At 47.0% G+C, this 18932-nt stretch overlaps 2 protein-coding genes across 2 annotated transcripts; both read left to right on the top strand.

Annotated features, from left to right (window-relative positions):
• Window positions 1-1986: 1986 nt before the first annotated feature.
• Window positions 1987-2403, top strand: PtA15_9A186 (uncharacterized protein; the record flags this gene model as incomplete). The annotated part of the gene is made up of 1 exon (XM_053172368.1): window positions 1987-2403. The coding sequence occupies one exon, from the start codon at window positions 1987-1989 to the stop codon at window positions 2401-2403; it is 417 nt and encodes a 138-aa protein (XP_053023616.1).
• Window positions 2404-2436: 33 nt separating this feature from the next.
• PtA15_9A187 (uncharacterized protein) lies at window positions 2437-2913 on the top strand (the record flags this gene model as incomplete). Its single annotated transcript, XM_053172369.1, has 1 exon — window positions 2437-2913. The coding sequence occupies one exon, from the start codon at window positions 2437-2439 to the stop codon at window positions 2911-2913; it is 477 nt and encodes a 158-aa protein (XP_053023617.1).
• Window positions 2914-18932: the final 16019 nt, after the last annotated feature.

The raw sequence follows: 18932 nt of genomic DNA on the forward strand, positions 1-18932 counted from the left end.
TGTTGCACAGCCTCTGCTGTATTGTTGCACAGCCTTTGCTGTATTGTTGCACAGCCTCTGCTGTATTGTTGCACAGCCTCTGCTGTATCCACAGTTACTAGAATATTCCATACTTGTATTGCTGTGCTACCTGCACTTTTTGCAGGGAAATTGTAATCCTCCAGGGGGCAAAAATCCCTCACTCTTGTCTATAAAAGGAGGCTCTCCTCCACTGTTTTTCTGGTTCCTCATGCAAAAGTACACAGAGTACCTAGCCAACAAATAATTGTAAACACGACAGCACATATTCACTACGCAATATGTATACCAGTTACACCTTACAAATAACCAATACTTCGCCAGAAGAGTCCCAAATAATCCCTTGCAAGACTATTAACAACTACACTGTCCACATCTTCTTCTTCCAAGCTTAGCTTGGGGGTGTTGTCAGTCTGATTTTCAGAGAGGCAGGGGTTTCCCCACACATACTTCTCTAAATTCAGCCAAAAGGGGTGCAACCCACTTTTGGAGTCTCACACCGCAATCAAATGAAACAAGTCAAAGATGATGTCGCTAGCAAGAAAACCATCAGTTATATGTTCAAAATAGCCGGTAGCATTCTTGAAAATCTTGAGAGAATCAAGGTAACGTCCAGCCATTTCACCCTCCGTTTGGCTTTTACGCCATCCAATGGCCCACATGCGACCGGAAAAGATTTTTGGAAGACTATTAACTGCAGAGATGAAGGACCTTGACTTGATCAAGAACTGAGTTAAGAATCCGAGGTTGTTTTTTTTGCTCCTCAGAGAAGTCTTCAGGTGGGGTAACTTCAATGTACGCAACAAACTTGTGATTCTTCTCGTCAGATGGATCATAGAGCTAGGCAGCCATGATTAATGAGAGTGAATTTCTCTCGATCTAGAAGGACATTCTCTGCAGCTTGGAACTTGGCTGCAGTTGGATGGGTGGCTTGGATCACTTTTGTACTCTTATCAGTAGCTGTTTGTATAGGATACAAATCATAAGGTATGAAAGGCCTTTTCATGATATTTGTATTGGGATGGAGAGAGGAAGTAAAAGAGAGGGCTCTTTTGGCATCACGACGCTTTTGATGAGAAAAATTATCTTTTTGATTTTTATTTATAACTCCCTCACACTTTATTATCATTTAATTGAAGTAGTGATCACCTGGATCACAAGCAGCAATTAAATAATAATACCATATATGGTAAGTGGAGGGGCATGAAACGTAATCGTGCATCCAATATGTGGCATTAGAGAGTAGGAGAAATGAAAAGGGAAAATAGAGCAGAGTTTTAGTAAGATTTTTTGAAAAATACATATTTCTACCAATCTTACGTTAGGGGAACCTTTTCATCCTTTGGAGAATTCATATTCAAAAGCTAGACTAGATAACAAAACTGTTATTTTCAGTAACAGTTTGGTTGAGGGGATAAGATAAACTTACAAGGGTTGTGTAGCAATCAACTAGACAAATAATCCACCTGAGTGGATAAATAACAGGTGAAATCACACTGATCGGGTGGGCGTTTAGGCAGCTGAGTGTTATGAGCTGCGCCCGCGCGCCAGGCTCATCCCTAGACATGTATTGTAGTTACACATACATGTCACGCTCCTCACCATAAAGAGGAGCCGGGGGAAGATCCATCCTATTCCCCCATCTAGCAATTTACATTCTAGCTAGACTCACCGGACCAGCGCCTTCTTCCCCCCGACGACAGACCCTTACATATTGCTAGATCTCAATCCAGGGGACAAGGCCGAAATCAGAAAGAACCAAAACCGAACAGAAAGAATCAGAAAAGAACCGAAATCGAACAAGAAGAACCAAAACCAAATACTCACGCCCATCAGTCAGCAAACCATCAAATGGCCGACGAAGCAGCAGCACTTCGAGCCCGAGTGGACGAGCTGGCGGCATCCATACAAGAGGAACGTGGACTTCGTCAGCGGGCCGAGGCCGAACTAGCGGCAGCTCGAGCAGGCATGGTCGCACCGGCTGTGGTCCCCATCGTCCCGGGACAGATTCCGAACGCCCCTCAGATCCTAGACGATACCCCGGCCAAAGGACCCAAGATAGGCCTCCCGGACAAGTATGATGGCACGAAGGGGCCAAAGGCTGAGGTGTACGTCACGCAAATCGGCCTATACGTCCTCTCCAACCCCAGGATGTTCCCCGACGACTGTAGCAAGGTCATATTCTTGATCTCGTACCTGACCGGCCAAGCCAGCGAATGGGCCCAACCATTCACGACGAAGCTGTTTGCTGGACAACCGGTCTTGTACCTCGACTTCGCCACGGCCTTCCAGATGATGTACTATGACACCAAACGGAAATACCGAGCTGAGAAGGCGCTCCGGCAGCTGAAGCAGACCAAGTCGGTGGCGCACTATACCTTCTAGTTTAATGAACACCCGTCAAATACGGGCTGGGAAATGGCAACGCTGATGAGTCAATACCAACAAGGACTCAAGAAGGACATCCGATTGGCCCTGGTTCTAGCGAGGACTCAATTCACTGCACTGACCGACCTGAGCAACCTTGCCCTGAAGATCGATAACGAAATCAATGGCGCAGACCCATGCGCGGTGGACCCCACCCCTTCTACAGCCGACCCTAACGCCATGGACATATCGGCGATGCGCGGACCGCTCTCAAGTTTGGACAAGGCCAGCATGATGCGCGCCAGGCTGTGCTTTTTCTGCGGCGAAAAGGGCCACATCGCGAGGGGCTGCCCGAAGAAAGGGAAGGGCAAGAACAACGTGGACGCAAGGATCGCCGAACTGGAGGACCAAGTACGACGACTCACCACTGGGGAGGGTACAAGCGGCGGGGCGAGCAGGGCAGACGAGTCAAAAAATGGCGAAGCTCGGGTGTCAGGGTTGTGCCTCACCCGAGCGGAGGGATTGTAGTAGCAAAGATAGGGGCTTGTATTATTGTACAACTCAATGAAATCGATAATAGGCTGTTCGTCAGCATCCCCATTTCTTCTTCCTACTATCCCAGAGCCACAACCACTGCCCCAATTTCCACCTTCCTCATAGACTTGGGGGCGACCCACGATGTCATCAGTGAGACGTACGCGAACAGAGAGAGACTGAAACTCATACCGTCGCCAGCCAAGAGGACAATCTCAGGCTTCGACGGTTCAAAGAACACATCATCAGCCGAAACAAAGCTTTTCCTTGACACCAACACAAAACCGACAACATTCATTGTCACACGCCTCAAAGACACCTATGACGGGATTTTGGGGATGCTGTGGGTCAGAGTCCACGGGCACCTCATCGACTGGAAAGAGCGGCGATTCAAGCCCATCACCCAGGAAATTGCCACTGCCGAATCAGTGTCGTCAGTTCCGAAAAACACCTCAGCGGTGTAAGACTCAAAAGTGTTCCTGAGAACCTTTTGCTGAATGGAGAAGGGGATGATGGAGGTGCAAACTCTGCCCTTCTATACTATCAGATAACAAGACCCACCAAGGTAAGCTTGGCAAGTTTTAATGAAGTGATAGGGTTGGTTGGTTCAAGATGAGCTTGTTGATGACACTGAATAATTTGTTGATATTGTTATTGTAAGGGTTGTTATGTATGTAGGTTGTTAAATGTATGTAAGGTTGTTTATGTAAATGTTGGGTTGACTGTAATTGGTGAGTAATGAACTGAGGAAAAGACCACTGAGGGGGGGGGAGAGAGCTCCTTATATAGACAAATGTGAGGGAATTTAGCTACAAGGAGGCCCTGTATGAGGGATTTTAGCTGCAGGGAAACTGAATGAGTGACTATGATTGGTCAGAACATGAGGGATTTAATGTGGTACTTCTATGATGTCGCCTGCAGCTGTCAGCTGTGAAAATCCACTAGTTTAGAATGTATGTATATACTATGCAGTGTAAATGAGTATGTGTAGCTGTCCTGCAGCTGGGTTGTGTATGTAGACGTGAGGTTGTAATAGGAGGTGAGGTGTATATGTAGCTTGGAATGTAACTTATAGTCCTGTAGAGTCCCGTCCTTGTGCCATACTCCGTGATTTCTGATGAATGTTATGTAAAGAAAAGGAAACAAAGAATTTTTTTTATTTTTGATGTAGTGGAACCTTTCCGTCTACCACATCCTCCCCCAACTTATTGTCTGTCCCCAGACAATTTTGCTGTGAAAAGTGTGGTAACTTGCAGATTGAGAGGTTTGAAACTTGAAGAGTTGTCCATGAGTCTCTGGGGCGCGTGTCCTGAGAGGCTGAGTGAGGGGTAAATTGAGCTCAAACCAGTGGGTTTTGTTATTTTTGGTTTTATTGGAGGGGTTAAATTGTTTTGATGTCTGGGAGTCGAAGTGCTGCGCGCAGTCCGCAGTTGCGCAGCAGTCGACGTCGTGTGTCCATGGCGTCCGCAGTGGTTGTGCCAGTATTGCGCGCAGTGTGCCGCGAGCTCCGATTGTCGAGTAGAGATCGGGGGCCCGATCGTGTCTGAAAAGCCGTGCGAGGTCCAAAACTGTGAGTGCCGCGGATCCTGCGCTCTGATTTGCGCGCGCTGATCCGAACCGGACTCAACTCAATTACTTCCCCGACCGGCCCCACTCCTACAATATACATATCCCGGCAACGCTACATCTCTCTCACCGGCTAGGTCTCAGTCTTCCGAGTTCTTCTATCGGATTTGCAGATTGGTCGCCATCGCACGTAAGTTCCTTCTTTCTTCTTTTTCTTTTCTATATTTGACAGCTGACTCTCCATTTCTCTTTTCTTTCTAGTGTGATGACGAAATGGGGGGCCAACAATCATTCCTCATACAATTCTTGAGCCACCGTGGTCCACCACTTGCATGTAAACCTGGATCCTGCCACCGCATTGGTCAGGATCCAGGAGCTGATGAGTTAGCCTTGTTTGGTGTTCCGGAGGTCGGTGAGTCAAGTCGTCTGGTTGGTCAGAACCGGACGCAACCTCTTTCCCTCGAGAATTCACATCCTGACTCTCGTGCCGAAGTTACGTGCCCTTGTTATTCCCGTGTAGCTGCTTCCTTTCCTTTAAAAGGTGGACCAATCGCCGCCTGTTTCCTCTCCATCCATCGTAGTACCAAGTTTTATCCTCCTCATAGCTTCATCATGACCCGTCGTACTCATCGTAATTGCTCCAGCAATCGTCCTTCAGTTCACTACGCTTTGCGTCCGCGCCCTTCTAACGTTGCCTCCCCGTTTTTAGTACGTCCTCCTATTATGATATCCATATATATATATAGATTCTTTACTTATTCTCTTTCCTTCCCTAGACGACCAGCCCGAATGGAGGAGCCTCTTGAGAGAGCTCCTTTAACCCGATCCTGAATGCTTCGCCAGCCGCCCCATCTGAGGTTTCCGGGTTTAGCCCTGCTTCGACCCCGCTTCGACCCCGTACTCCCCCCGGTTTGGGAGGCTCGCATCTTCAGTCCCCAGCGTATCAGGCTTATCCTGAGTCTGAACTCGATCGATCTCCAGCTTATCGAACTCAGCATTCCTCTCCTGTCTGCCCTCAGTTATTGCCTGGGTCTAGGCCCTTCGTGGTCAGTAGTCCTGAGCTGAACCGTTTGAATGAGGTAGGTCATATCTTCTTTCCTTGTTGATCGTTTTCTTGTATGCTGCCACTGACGAAACCTTCGATGTTGCTTATTCCACAGATGCTCCAGTCCAACCGAGCCATCATCCCAGGATTCTGGTCGCCTCCGGCTGCTCCTCGGCCTCGTGACTTAGACACTCCAAGCACCGCAGCTAGTCTTCTTTCAATATCCAGCCCAGCCGCTCCCGCTTCCTCGCCTGTTACCAAGTCTTTGGTTTCCAACGCCACCAGTGTTGACGGGTTCAGTTCTCGTCGTTCTTCTATCAGTGTTCCTTTCTCGGCTAGCGGCCGAGCTCATATTTACCCGAACGCCAATCTTGAGCGTGTTGCTTCACCCAATCCGCCCGGCCTTTATGACCCAGATGAGTACCACCGCCTTGACGACCGTCAGATTGGAAATCTTCTCTCTGCCAATATCGATCCTTGCCGATTTGACGTCTACGCCACCGGTCCTGCTGAACTCAACCAGATGTACCAGTGCTTTATGAACGCCTTCGTTCATTACTGCAACCTTTGCCCGGCTCCCAATCCATTCCAACACATGGAACGCGTACGCCTCTTCAAGTTTGTCACCCGTCGATACCTGCAACTCGACCACCGCCTTCGAGTCCGAACTCATCCTACCGATCGCTCCTCCTGGTAAGTGTTTCGTTCCTACTTCCCCCTTTTCTATTATTACTGATTGACTTTCTTTCCTGTTCTTTGTTGTTGTCTCAGAATCCGACCAGGTCCTTCTTTGCTTCTGTGAGCTCAATTTTTCTTCTTCATCTTCTTTCCTCTTTTACTGTTTGCTGATATCTTTTCCTTAGTTTTGCTTTCTTGTTCGTTCCCTTGGCTGTGCTGATGGTGTGATGGACTTGGCTGTCCTTGAGCGACGCCTATTCGGGGGTTTGAAATCACAAAACCACAAAAAATCGCTAGATAACTTCTAAATCCGAAAAAAATCGAAAAAAATCGCCTAAATCTAAAAAAAAACTGATTTCTTTCTTTCTTCTTTTTTTTCTTTTATCTTGTTATACTTATGTTTTAGTTTGTTTTATTTATTTTATCTTTCTAGTCTTGATGCCAATCTATCCTCCTCCCCTCCCCCAACTTATCCGGTTGTCCTCAGCCGTCGCGAACTTGTGAGAAAAAACCCGTCCATCGTGATGAGCGGTCTTGAAGAAAAATGAGGCGTTCCCAGACTGAATGTTTTAAGTGAGTGTACCCCCCTGGGGTTTCTAAAAATATGCATATCCCAAATTTAAGAATGGGAAAGGTAAGTAGTAGAGGAAAAGAAGTGACTAATAAAAAATGAATGCAAGTCTTCCTCCCCCAACTTAAAAATCTTGCTGGTTAATCTGAATCAGAAGAGTGACCACTGGAGAACTCTTCTCCTTCCTCATCCTCTGACTCCTGTTCTTCTGATGAACCTGATTGATTGGGATCCTCGTCGATTTTGATTTCAGAAAGCTCCCTTCCCCTAGGATAAAACCGTTTGATATGGGAAGCTGCATAGGCCCTCTTGAGTTCCGTCCCGTCTAGTTCTTACAATATGTAAGCTCCCTTTGGTAGTTGTTTCTTGATCCTAAAAGGTCCATTCCAGCGGTGCGCAAAAAGTTTCCCCCACTGGTCCTCCAGGCTTTTGTTGTAAACCAAAACCATTTCACCAGGATCCAAGGATCTTCTAAGCCTAGCCGCCATCCGCCGATCCCAATATCTGACTGATGATTCCCTGGCTCTTAGCAATTTTTCATAAGCTATCCCCAGAATCTCTTCCCGTCGCTCCAGTTGCTTGGTCCGGGCTTCCAGGAGTTCCTCCGTTGTATGGATTTTGGTCCAATCAATCCCAAGAAAAGTGTCCATCTCAATATCCACGGGTAGCACTGCTTTTTGGCCAAATACTAGCTCATATGGTGAGTATCCAGTTGTTTGCTTGGTGGAGATTCTGTCTGCAAAAAGAACTAATGGTAGATATTCTCGCCATTTACCACCCAATTCTCCGCACATCTTGATCAAGGTGTCCTTAATGGGTTGGTGGCCTCTTTCAATCATGCCGTTAGCCTCAGGGTAGTAGGGTGTAGGTGGTTTGAAAGTAGCTCAAATCTTTTCTACTGCCTTTATAAATTCGTTCTTGAATTCTGGTCCATTGTCTGCCGTGACCGTCTTGATTACGCCGTACCGATAGACCCATTCTTCAAGGAGAAATTTTTCAATGGTTGCGGCTGTTAGTTTCACCAGAGGAGCCGCTTCGACCCACCCGGATAAATCATCCCGCGCCACTAGTAAGTACTTATACCGTCCAGCCTTGATATGACAGACATCCAAAGCTACGCGCCCAAATAAGCTACTCTCTCCTGTCGGGTGCCGTATTTCTCGTGGGACTAGTGGGTCCCTCTTTTGACAAGGTTTGCAGCTCTGTACCCATAACTTGACTTTTTTCTTCAAACTAGGCCACCAGAATCTACACACTAATCGCTGATATGTCTCTTCAAGACCACGATGCCCAAGGTCTTCATGTACCATTCGTAAAATTTTGCATTGGTAGGATGTCTTAGAGATGACTAGTTGTGACATTGGTGAGTGCCTGCGCATGAGTCGTCCTTCTTGGATAAAATAGTTTGCTGATTTTCGCTTGAGTTTCCTAAATTCGTCCGAGTTCATAGAGTGAGGTTTACGAAGCGTCCTGAGATATTCCTTCAAGTCTGTCCAGAACCCTGGGGCTTCCCATTCAAAGACCTCTGTGGTGGTGGATGTCTCATTAACTTGTGAGCAGACTTTGATTACAGGTTCATCTTCATCAAAATCCTCTGTGTCGTTATAGAATTCTTCTTCTCCGTCACTTATCGGTCGTCTAGAAAGTGCATCCGGCATTGTGAAAGTTTTTCCTGGCTTGTGGACCATCTCAAACGAAAAGAGTTGGATGAATGCTACCCATCGCGTCATGGGTGCATTTGGGAGCAAAGGTGAGTTGATCATCTGAATTAGGGACTGTGCGTCTACCTGGAGTTCAAAGTGTTGGCCCCATAGAAGTGTCTGCAATTTCTTCAAAATTTGTGCCACACCACAGAGTTCCAATTTCGCTTGTGAATATCTCGACTCAACCGGCAAAAACACTATTGATTTGTATAATACTGGTCGGTTTAGTCCTGTTTCAAGCTCCTGTTGTGAAAGTACTGCTCCAGCCGCAATGAAACTGGAGTCTACAGCCAGTACGATCAGTCCTGCGCCCGGAGAGTAGTCGAGATTCTTGAGGGTGATGTCTTCTCCAATTATCTTTTTCAACTGTTTGAAGGAATTGTCACAGCTTTCGTCCCAGAGCCATTCTATGTCTTTCCGAGTTAACTTCCGAAGGGGAGCCGCAATTTCAGACAAATTTTTTACAAAAATCCTGACGTAAGTTACTATTCCCATGAAGCCTCGGAGTTCCGTAATGTTGTTGGGAGTTGGCCATGTTGCTATTTTGTTCTTTTTCTGATCCGATACCCTCCGACCTTCTTTACAGACCACGTGACCCACAATATCCAAAGCAGGTACACAGCATGCAAACTTCTTTCCTGAAATAGTGAGTCCTGCTTCTTCTATTTGAAATAATATTCGCTCCAGTGTTTGAGCGTATTCCCAGATAAAACGGTGTATTCCTGAATTTTCCTCCAGAACTTTGTCATTGTATGTGGTGCCTGGTCCTTTAATACCTCCATTGTCGATAAACACTCCTGCGTGTTTTGGTATTTCGTCCTGAAGGATCCACATCATCTGTGCTTGATATACTGCTACCAAGTTAGTGGCGCCTTGTGGAAGTCTCGTGAGTTGAAATCTGCCCAAAGGAGTATCAAAGGTGGTAAGGGGTCTGGATTCTGGAGCTAATTCTCTTTCGTCGTAACCGCCCATAATATCCCCCAATCCATAACAGGCACAACCAGCGAACGATTCGACAAATTCTTCGGTTGCGGGTGGTAGCCCTGCATCTTTAATGGTAACCTTATTCATTTCTTGCAGGTCGTGAACTATCCTTAACTTTCCGTCATGTTTGAGTACGCAAAACACCGGACTGGAATAACTTGATGTCGATTGTTCATAGAGTTTATTCCGTACCCGTTCGCGTACTTGCTCCACATATTCGTCTTTAATGGTGGCTGGGATCGGAATGGGTTTCTTCTGCCATGGCACGTGGTCGATTACTGGTATGACATAAGGTAAACCATACGAGTGCTTCAAGAGTCCTCTTTCTTCTGGCGCAAAGGCGACCGCTTTCTCCCGGATCACAATCAGATGTTTAAAAAGTTTCAACTCTTCTTCCCAAAGCCACCCTTCCGGTCCAAAGTTAACTACCTTTAATTGTTCTTCAGTGATCCTGGAGGTAGGGGTGAAGTCTGGAGGGTTTGGCGTGAGTGGTGTTTTATATGGGTCCCGTGAAAGTGGAGGCCGCTGAAGTGGAGGATTTAATGTTTGCGGAATTGGTTGGTTGATTGGTCAAACCTTCTTGGTAACTGGTTTATATTTTGTCATACATTATAGGTTTCCGTCTTTCCAGCTTTGGCACAGTCTGTCTTGAAATGTTGACCCTAATCCATTAGAGAGTAAAGATTCGATAGGCCGTTGCAAGTCGTTGTCTGTTTGCAATAATCTCGTGGTGTTGACGGAAGGAGATAATCCAAGAACCCCAGGTTTATTGAAAGGGCCCAAATCTGGTTTTGTAGGTGAGTCCTTCTTTATGTTACAGATTTTTAATAGCTTAAGGAAAATGATAAGAATGTTCTTTTTAAGTGAAAAAATTTTAAAGAGGTATATTTTTATTTGTTTTGATGTTTTCCCAAAGTGTTTTAAGAGGAATGATTTGAGCCAGTCGATGAAATCCGGCGTCCGAGATATAACCCGCTTGACTAGCCGAAGCGAGTTACTCCCTAGCTGGATGCCGGTAGTTATAAAAAATGCTGACTAGGTGCCTTTTTGAACATTCGATATTCTTTGCTCTCTACATGTTCTGATGCAGGAACCGATTTCACGCTATTGGTACTGAGGTCCTTCCGATTATCCCATCCTCGTCCTTGCCCGGTTCGAGCCAATGGTACTGAAATTCGCCGGCCCTTGGTTCCTGCAAACGTGAGAGTCTCCCCCGTTTTGTGGTATTCCAAGGTGCAGTCGTAGTCGAAAAGAAAAGGCCGTCCTAAAATGCAATCTTGAGCTTTTGGTGATATAAAGAGGTGAGCGGGCCCAGAAAATCGGCCAATCTGTATTGGGCAATTTTCTACTACGCCGGTTATGTCGCATCTGGCCCCACCAACACCTTGCATGGGTGTGTTCACTATCACAGATTCTAGCTCCATATCTTTGGCTACTGATCGGGGTATGACATTGACCATAGAACCGGAATCCACCATAAAGTCGACTTTTTCCCCACCAACTTGCGCTGTTATGTATCCTAGGGCGCAACTGTAGTAGCATGGATCCAACGGACCTTCTTCCTCTGGTAGGGTGGTCATTGGTGCCGCCACTTTAGCTTCTTCAGTTGCAATGTAGGTGGTTGAGGTATTCTTCCCCGAAAGGCGTCCCTGCAACTTTGCTATGATCTGTTCTGTGTAAGAAGGTGATATTGCAGTGAGTTGCGCAAAAGTTGTAGGAATCTTAACATTGTCCAAGTCATGTATTAGAGCTTCCTCTGGTGAATCTCTTTTCAGGATTGTTGGTACTCGTTCTCGACTCCAGACTTTCTCAGGCGCCTTCTTCGTAGTTTCTCTCGGCAATCTATCCACTTCTTCTTCTCAATCGATATCCATGGTGTCTTGTTCTGGTTCCTGGATCCTAACTTCGCGCCGGCCTTTTTGAGCTTCTGACCTAGTGACAGGATGGGATCTCATGAAATTTTCCGCGCCTAAGGTAGGAGGGCTCCAATGAATGGTCTGTACTGAAGTCTTCATAACCGGGGTGTTACCATTTCCTCGTTGTCGTGATTCCGCCAGATTTTTGATTGCTTCTTGCATTTGTGGGTCCGCTGATGCCCCTGCGACCACCGTTCGTATTGGTCTTGAAGGTACAAATGGTATTTGTTGTCCATCTGGCAGGAAGTAGTCTCTACCGCGACGGCTTACTAATCCCTGATCTTCATCCTTTGCCAATTCCGGGCATCGATATGTTAAGTGACCATCTCGGGAACAATAGAAACAAGATGGATTCTCGTATTGAGGAGTGGTTGGCCGAGGTGTACCTTGCAAAAATTCCTGTTTGTCTGAGGGACCTTGTCTATTATAGTTTGTGGGTTGATTGCCCCGAAGCTGGTTCTTGAGCGCGGCTAATTCTTGTTGCATGTCCTGGAACTTTTGGTCCACCGTTTTCTCATTCGGAGTTTCTTTTAGCATCTGCTCACGTCGTTTGCCGTCACCTTTCTTCTGATCCAATTCCTTCTGCATCGTGCGGTTTGACTCAGAAAAGCTTGAGAAATTGGTATATACGCTATCGTCCACACGAACTTCGGTTTCCGCTGCCGCTATCAAGTCTTCCCATTTCGGTGCCTTATTACTGCCATCCTTAGCTTTTGGAAGTTGATCCTTACTGACTAGAATTCGCTTGACATTCCTTTGGCTTTCTATCGGGAAGGCGCTTAAGAACAGTCCGCCAGCTTCGTCTTTCTTACTGACGTGTTCGTTTTTGACTAGGTACTTGAGGATTGTGGTGAATTTGCCAAGGTATTCCTTGTACTCTCGATGGGTTGCAATTCCAGACTTGGATTGTTGTTTGGCTAGTTTTATGAGGTCATCGGTGGTATAAATGATGGTATTGTCTAACTCGCCCCAGGTTTTGACCATATCGGCTTGTAGTTTCTTCCAATCGTAATCATCGTATCCGTCCATTTCCTCGAGTTCGCACTTCAATTCTTCTGTCCGAATAAATCGTAAAATCTGGGCAGCTTTATCGTGATCCGTGGCTCCAAAGGCATTTGCAATCCTCTCAAATCGTAATAAAAACTTCATAAATTGTTTCCCATCGTAGAAAAGTCCTGGGTCCTTGATGATAACTGGTCTAGCTGGAATCAATGGCTGAGGTTGGCGATACATCTGCTGTGGGTAAACCGGGTAAGGCTGTTGGACTGGTATTCCGGCTTGTGTTTGTTGTTGTCTTTGAGGCTGGTACATGTTCTCTTGAACATTTTCTGTGTTGTGGATCCCGTACCCCGATGGCTGCTGTTGACGTGGGGTGTTATGACGAGGTGGGATATGTTGGTGTTGTGGAGTTTCTTCGGAGTCTGATAATTCTTCGTCCATATGTTCTCTGAACTGCTTTTCTGGTCCTTTTCCTTTATCTTTCCTAGGCGGTGGAGGAGGATTGTGTGGTGTATCGTTTGTCCACAGTAAACCCGTAGTACCGTCTGCAGGTCTGTTTCTAAAAGGGGTGGAGGGAGCAAATCCGCCGTCCAATTCCAATGTACTAAATGGTAAACTCATGTTGATTCTTCTTGATTCCTAGTTTTGTGATGTGACGATCCTCTGCTAACTGTTACTGTGCTCTGAAAAAGAAACAATAATCTCTGGTCTCTGGTTTCTTTACCAGGGCAATTTGGGGGTGTTCTTTTTTTTAAAAAAAAAATTACTTATCAATCTGGGAAGTACTGTAGAACAGTCCACTGATTTATCCAGCTACTTAGGGTCTCTTTCCCGTCTTCTCAAAAATAAATCTGTCTGCACCTCGAGTAGTTCCAAAGTTCTTTTTAACAGTGTCCTAACTTATCCAGCTACTTAGGGTCTCGTCCCGTCTTCTCGAAAATAAGTTGGCCTGCTTCTTCAAGAGTCTCGGCTCAGAATGGTAGTAAGTTTGTTCCTTTTTCAGAGGTTCGTAATCGTTTTGTTGGATGGGTTTAAAACTTGACTAGTTGTTCAACAGAATAACTGAATATGCTGTTAAGTATATGGTTTTGTTGATGAATTTGATTCCTTTCGCCGCTCGAAGTTGAGATTTGTAGACAATGGTATTTCTGGTTATATGGTCGAAATCAATTATCCGTTGTCGATCAAACAAAGTTATCCTATCACGTTGGGGACTCCCTTGTAAGACTCAAAAGTGTTCCTGAGAACCTTTTGCTGAATGGAGAAGGGGATGATGGAGGTGCAAACTCTGCCCTTCTATACTATCAGATAACAAGACCCACCAAGGTAAGCTTGGCAAGTTTTAATGAAGTGATAGGGTTGGTTGGTTCAAGATGAGCTTGTTGATGACACTGAATAATTTGTTGATATTGTTATTGTAAGGGTTGTTATGTATGTAGGTTGTTAAATGTATGTAAGTTTGTTTATGTAAATGTTGGGTTGACTGTAATTGGTGAGTAATGAACTGAGGAAAAGACCACTGAGGGGGGGGAGAGAGCTCCTTATATAGACAAATGTGAGGGAATTTAGCTACAAGGAGGCCCTGTATGAGGGATTTTAGCTGCAGGGAAACTGAATGAGTGACTATGATTGGTCAGAACATGAGGGATTTAATGTGGTACTTCTATGATGTCGCCTGCAGCTGTCAGCTGTGAAAATCCACTAGTTTAGAATGTATGTATATACTATGCAGTGTAAATGAGTATGTGTAGCTGTCCTGCAGCTGGGTTGTGTATGTAGATGTGAGGTTATAATAGGAGGTGAGGTGTATATGTAGCTTGGAATGTAACTTATAGTCCTGTAGAGTCCCGTCCTTGTGCCATACTCCGTGATTTCTGATGAATGTTATGTAAAGAAAAGGAAACAAAGAATTTTTTTATTTTTGATGGAGTGGAACCTTTCCGTCTACCACAGCGGACGGGGAGGAGCCCGGGTTGAGGCAAGCAAGGAAAACTGACGAGGGGGTGCGCGCTTTATGCCAATCAACACCCCCGCGATGTGAGTCTAGTTCTACCTCTTATATTCCTTATCAAACGAATATCTGGCAAGCGGATACCCTTTTTAAGATTCACACCACAGACTCCGCGGACGACTACTGAAATCAAGGAGCCCGATCGTACGGGAACCGCCACCGCGTTGGCGGTGTCGTCAAGTCCGAAAAAAACCTCAACGGACGGGGAGGAGCCCGGGTTGAGGCAAGCAAGGACAATTGAAGAGGGGGTGCGTGCTTTGTGCCGACTAACACCCCCGCGATGTGAGTACAATTCCGCCTCCCCATTGCCCGTATCCTCAGAGAGTGTAGGGACAACTGGCAAGCAGGTACACTCTTTAGAAAGCATACCGCAGGAACCCGAGACGCATACAGGTCAATTATGTGCTGCAAAAACAGTCTGGTCCACATTGGCAAAGCTAGCGGCCGATGCTAAATCAACGGAGCCGCAAAGGTCGCCAGAGGAACTGGTCCCAAGGGAGTACCACCAGTACCTACGAATGTTGCATAAATCAGAGGCCCAGAAGCTACCCCCTAGAATAAAATATGATTTTCGAGTCGACCTACTACCCGGAACCCTCCCGCAAGCCAGCCGTATTATCCCGTTGTCGACGACGGAAAACGACGCCCTGGACAAGCTGATCCGGGAAGGCCTAGACCACGGCACCATAAGGAGAACAACGTCACCCTGGGCGGCGCCGGTACTGTTCACAGGAAAGAAAGACGGTAACTTACGGCCGTGCTTCGACTATTGCAAGCTGAACGCGGTCACGGTCAAAAACATGTATCCCCTCCTGCTGACAATGGATTTGGTGGATAGCTTACTGGACGCCGACCAGTTCACCAAGCTGGACCTGCGGAACGCGTACGGTAACCTACGAGTAGCTGAGGGAGACGAAGAAAAACTGGCGTTTGTCTGCCGGGCGGGACAGTTCGCACCGTTGACAATGCCTTTCAGGCCCACGGGGGCCCCAGGATTCTTCCAATTTTTCATACAAGACATCCTATTGGGGCGGATCGGGAAGGACGTTGCGGTGTACCTAGACGACATTATGATATACACTCAGAGGGGATCCAACCACGAAGAAGCCGTGCTGAGCGTACTGGAAATACTGAGCAGACAGCAGCTGTGGTTAAAATCTGAAAAATGTGAATCCTCCAGGAAAGAGGTCAAATACTTGGGACTCCTAATCTCCTGCAACAGGGTGCGGATGGACCCGGCAAAGGTCAAAGCCGTGACGGACTGGCCAGCGCCGAATTCAGTCACGGAACTGCAACGGTTCGTCGGATTCGCTAACTTCTACCGAATTTTCATAGGGAATTTCTCCAAGACCACCCGACCATTACACGACCTTACTTGCGCGAACACCCAGTTCAAATGGGACGAGCGCTGCCAGGCGGCTTTTGACAAACTGAAGACGGCCTTCACCACGGCTCCTATCCTAAAGATCACCGACCCCTACAAGCCGTTCTTGTTGGAGTGCGATTGCTCTGATTTCGCGCTAGGTGCAGTGCTGTCGCAGATATGTAACAAGGACGGGGAACTACATCAAGGGTGGGCAGTTATCCACATGGAAATCTGTCTGCAACTGACTGTAAAAAGCTGTAGAGATGTGCAATAGAATTGTTATTGTATCTTTGTGTTGCTTGATAGTCCTCCTAACATACATTCATTGTATTTACATATTGGCTCACTGGCTGCTTTTTAATCATTAAATCTAGGTCAAAAATTCAGTTATCTGTAACTATTTGCTTGGATAACTAATTTTAGGTTTCTTTTCAGGGATAATTTTTTACCTAGGTAAAGCCTATGTCTCCAAAGTTGAAAAATTGATTCATTATAAACACATAAAGCTTTTTTTTATTTGAATTTCCAATAAACAAAGATATAGGCCACCAAAATCTAACTTACAGACAAAATTAATGGATAACTTGATAACATAACTGCCCAGCCTTGACTACATCCGGTGGTGTTCCTCTCGAGATCCCTCATCCAAGCTGAGAGGAATTATGAGATATTCGATAAGGAGTTGTTGGCGATTTTAGCGGCGTTTAAGGAGTGGTGCCATTACCTAGAGGGAAACCCAAACCGATTGAAGGCAATAGTGTATACGGACCACAGGAACCTCGAGACCTTCATGACAACAAAGAGCCTCACGCGTCGCCAGGTGAGGTGGGCCAAGACCCTGGGCGATTTCGACTTCGAAATTGTGTTCCGCCCGGGCCGACAGTCTACCAAGCCGGACGCCCTCTCCAGACGCCTGGACCTGGCCCCAAAGGGTGAAGAAAAGCTGACGTTCCGACAAATCCTCCGGCCAGAAAAAATCACTTCCAAAACTTTTGCAGCAATTGCGGAAATCGACGAGTTCTTCGTTGACGAATCAGTCGACCTACTTGACGCGGACTATTGGTTCAAAGTGGACGTCATGGGGGCAGAGGAAAGTGGGCAGCCGCTAGGGAGGGAGGAGGAATTGATCCCCTCAGACGCTGAGTTAATGAGTTTAATCAGAAAAGCTTCTTGTCATGACAAGCGACTGACCAATCTGATGATTGATTGCGAAAAGGGGGACGCAACAAAGAAGGCGTGGAGCCTGACAGATGGAGTACTGTACCGCGACGGACAAGTGGAAGTACCAGCTGACAAAGAGATCAAGACGGCCATCCTGAGGAGCCACCACGACTGCCGCATGGCGGGACACCCAGGCAGAGCCAAGACCCTAGCACTGGTCCGGTGTTGCTTCAACTGGCCATCACTAAAAAAGTTCGTCAACAGATACGTCGACGGGTGCAACTCCTGTCAGCGAGTCAAGGCGTCGACTCAGAAGCCATTTGGCGCACTAGAGCCCCTGCCGGTGCCTGCAGGTCCGTGGACGGATATTTCTTATGACCTGATCACGGACCTGCCGGAGTCGCACGGGAAGGACAGCATCCTCACGGTGGTAGACCGCTTCTCAAAGATGGCGCATTTCATCGCGTGTAAAAAGGAATCGTCTTCCGAAGAGCTGGCCAACCTGATGCTCAGGCACGTGTGGAGACTACATGGGACGCCCAAGACGATTGTGTCGGATTGCCGGAGCATCTTTATATCACAAATCACAAAAGAGTTAAGCAGCCGGTTAGGTATTAGGCTGTGCCCGTCAACGGTGTACCATCCTCGAACGGACGGCCAATCAGAAATCACAAACAAAGCCATCAAACAGTACCTTCGACATTTCACCAACTATTGGCAAGATGACTGGGAGCCCCTGCTAGCCATGGTGGAATTTTCCCACAACAATAGCACTCACGCGTTGACTGGAATGTCGCCGTTTAAAGCAACCTACGGATTCGACTTGACGCTAGGGGGAATACCGTTGCCTTCGCAATGCCTGCCTACGGTGGAGGACAGGATCAAAACACTGACATCCGTACAAGAGGAGTTGAAGTCAGCGCTAGAGGAGGCGCAAGACCAAATGAAGACACAATTCGACAGGCGCGTAAGACCGACGCCGGTGTGGGAAATTGGCGACGAAGTGTGGCTCAACAGCAAGAAAATCTCAACAACCAGGCCAAGCCCCAAGCTAGGTCACAAATGGCTGGGGCCTTTCCCAATCTGTGATAAAATATCTCAATCAGCGTATAAACTGACACTTCCCCTCTCAATGAGAGGGGTGCATCCTGTATTTCACGTGTCAATTCTGAGAAAACATGTCACAGATACGATAGACGGACGGAAGGCGGAAAGGCCGGCTCCGACAACAATCAGCGAGGAAGAGGAATGGGAGGTGGCGGAAATCTTGGACAAGAGGAGGAGGAGAAAAAAGAAGGAATATCTGGTTTTGTGGAAAGGATTTGGGCCAGAAGAGGATTCGTGGGAACCGGCCGAGAATTTGGCCAACTGTCAAGAAATGGTACACGCATTCGACTCCAAATTTCCCGACGCGGAGAGGAGATTGAAATGAGGGTGAAGCTTTTTCCCTACGGGGTTTTTTATTGCTGCCCGGGGACAAGGACGCAGAGCCGGGGGCTTGGGCGTTAGAGGCGGGATGATGTTATGAGCTGTGCCCGCGCGCCAGGCTCATCCCTAGACATGTATTGTAGTTACACATACATGTCACGCTCCTCACCATAAAGAGGAGCCGGGGGAAGATCCATCCTATTCCCCCATCTAGCAATTTACATTCTAGCTAGACTCACCGGACCAGCGCCTTCTTCCCCCCGACGACAGACCCTTACACTGAGGCTCGGCTAGGATGAAAAAGCAGCTGGGGAGACTGTCATCAAGTGGCTAATCAATCAGTGGATTGATTGGCCTTATTAGATAAAGTTAAGAACACCTCACGCTGATTGGGTGGGTTTTAAGTTGCTTGGGCTCGGCTCAGTTGGAGGGAAAACCTGCTGGGGAGACTGTCATCAAGCGGCCAATCAATCAGTGGATTGATTGGCTGAGTAGATAAAAGAAAAGACACCTCACGCTGATCGGCTGGGCGTTAAGCTGCTTGGGTTTGGCTTGGTTGGATGGAAAAACAGCTGGAGACTGTCA

This window comes from Puccinia triticina, chromosome 9A, assembly GCF_026914185.1.
Source record: "Puccinia triticina chromosome 9A, complete sequence".
In the NCBI taxonomy this organism is placed as follows: Eukaryota; Fungi; Basidiomycota; class Pucciniomycetes; order Pucciniales; family Pucciniaceae; genus Puccinia; species Puccinia triticina.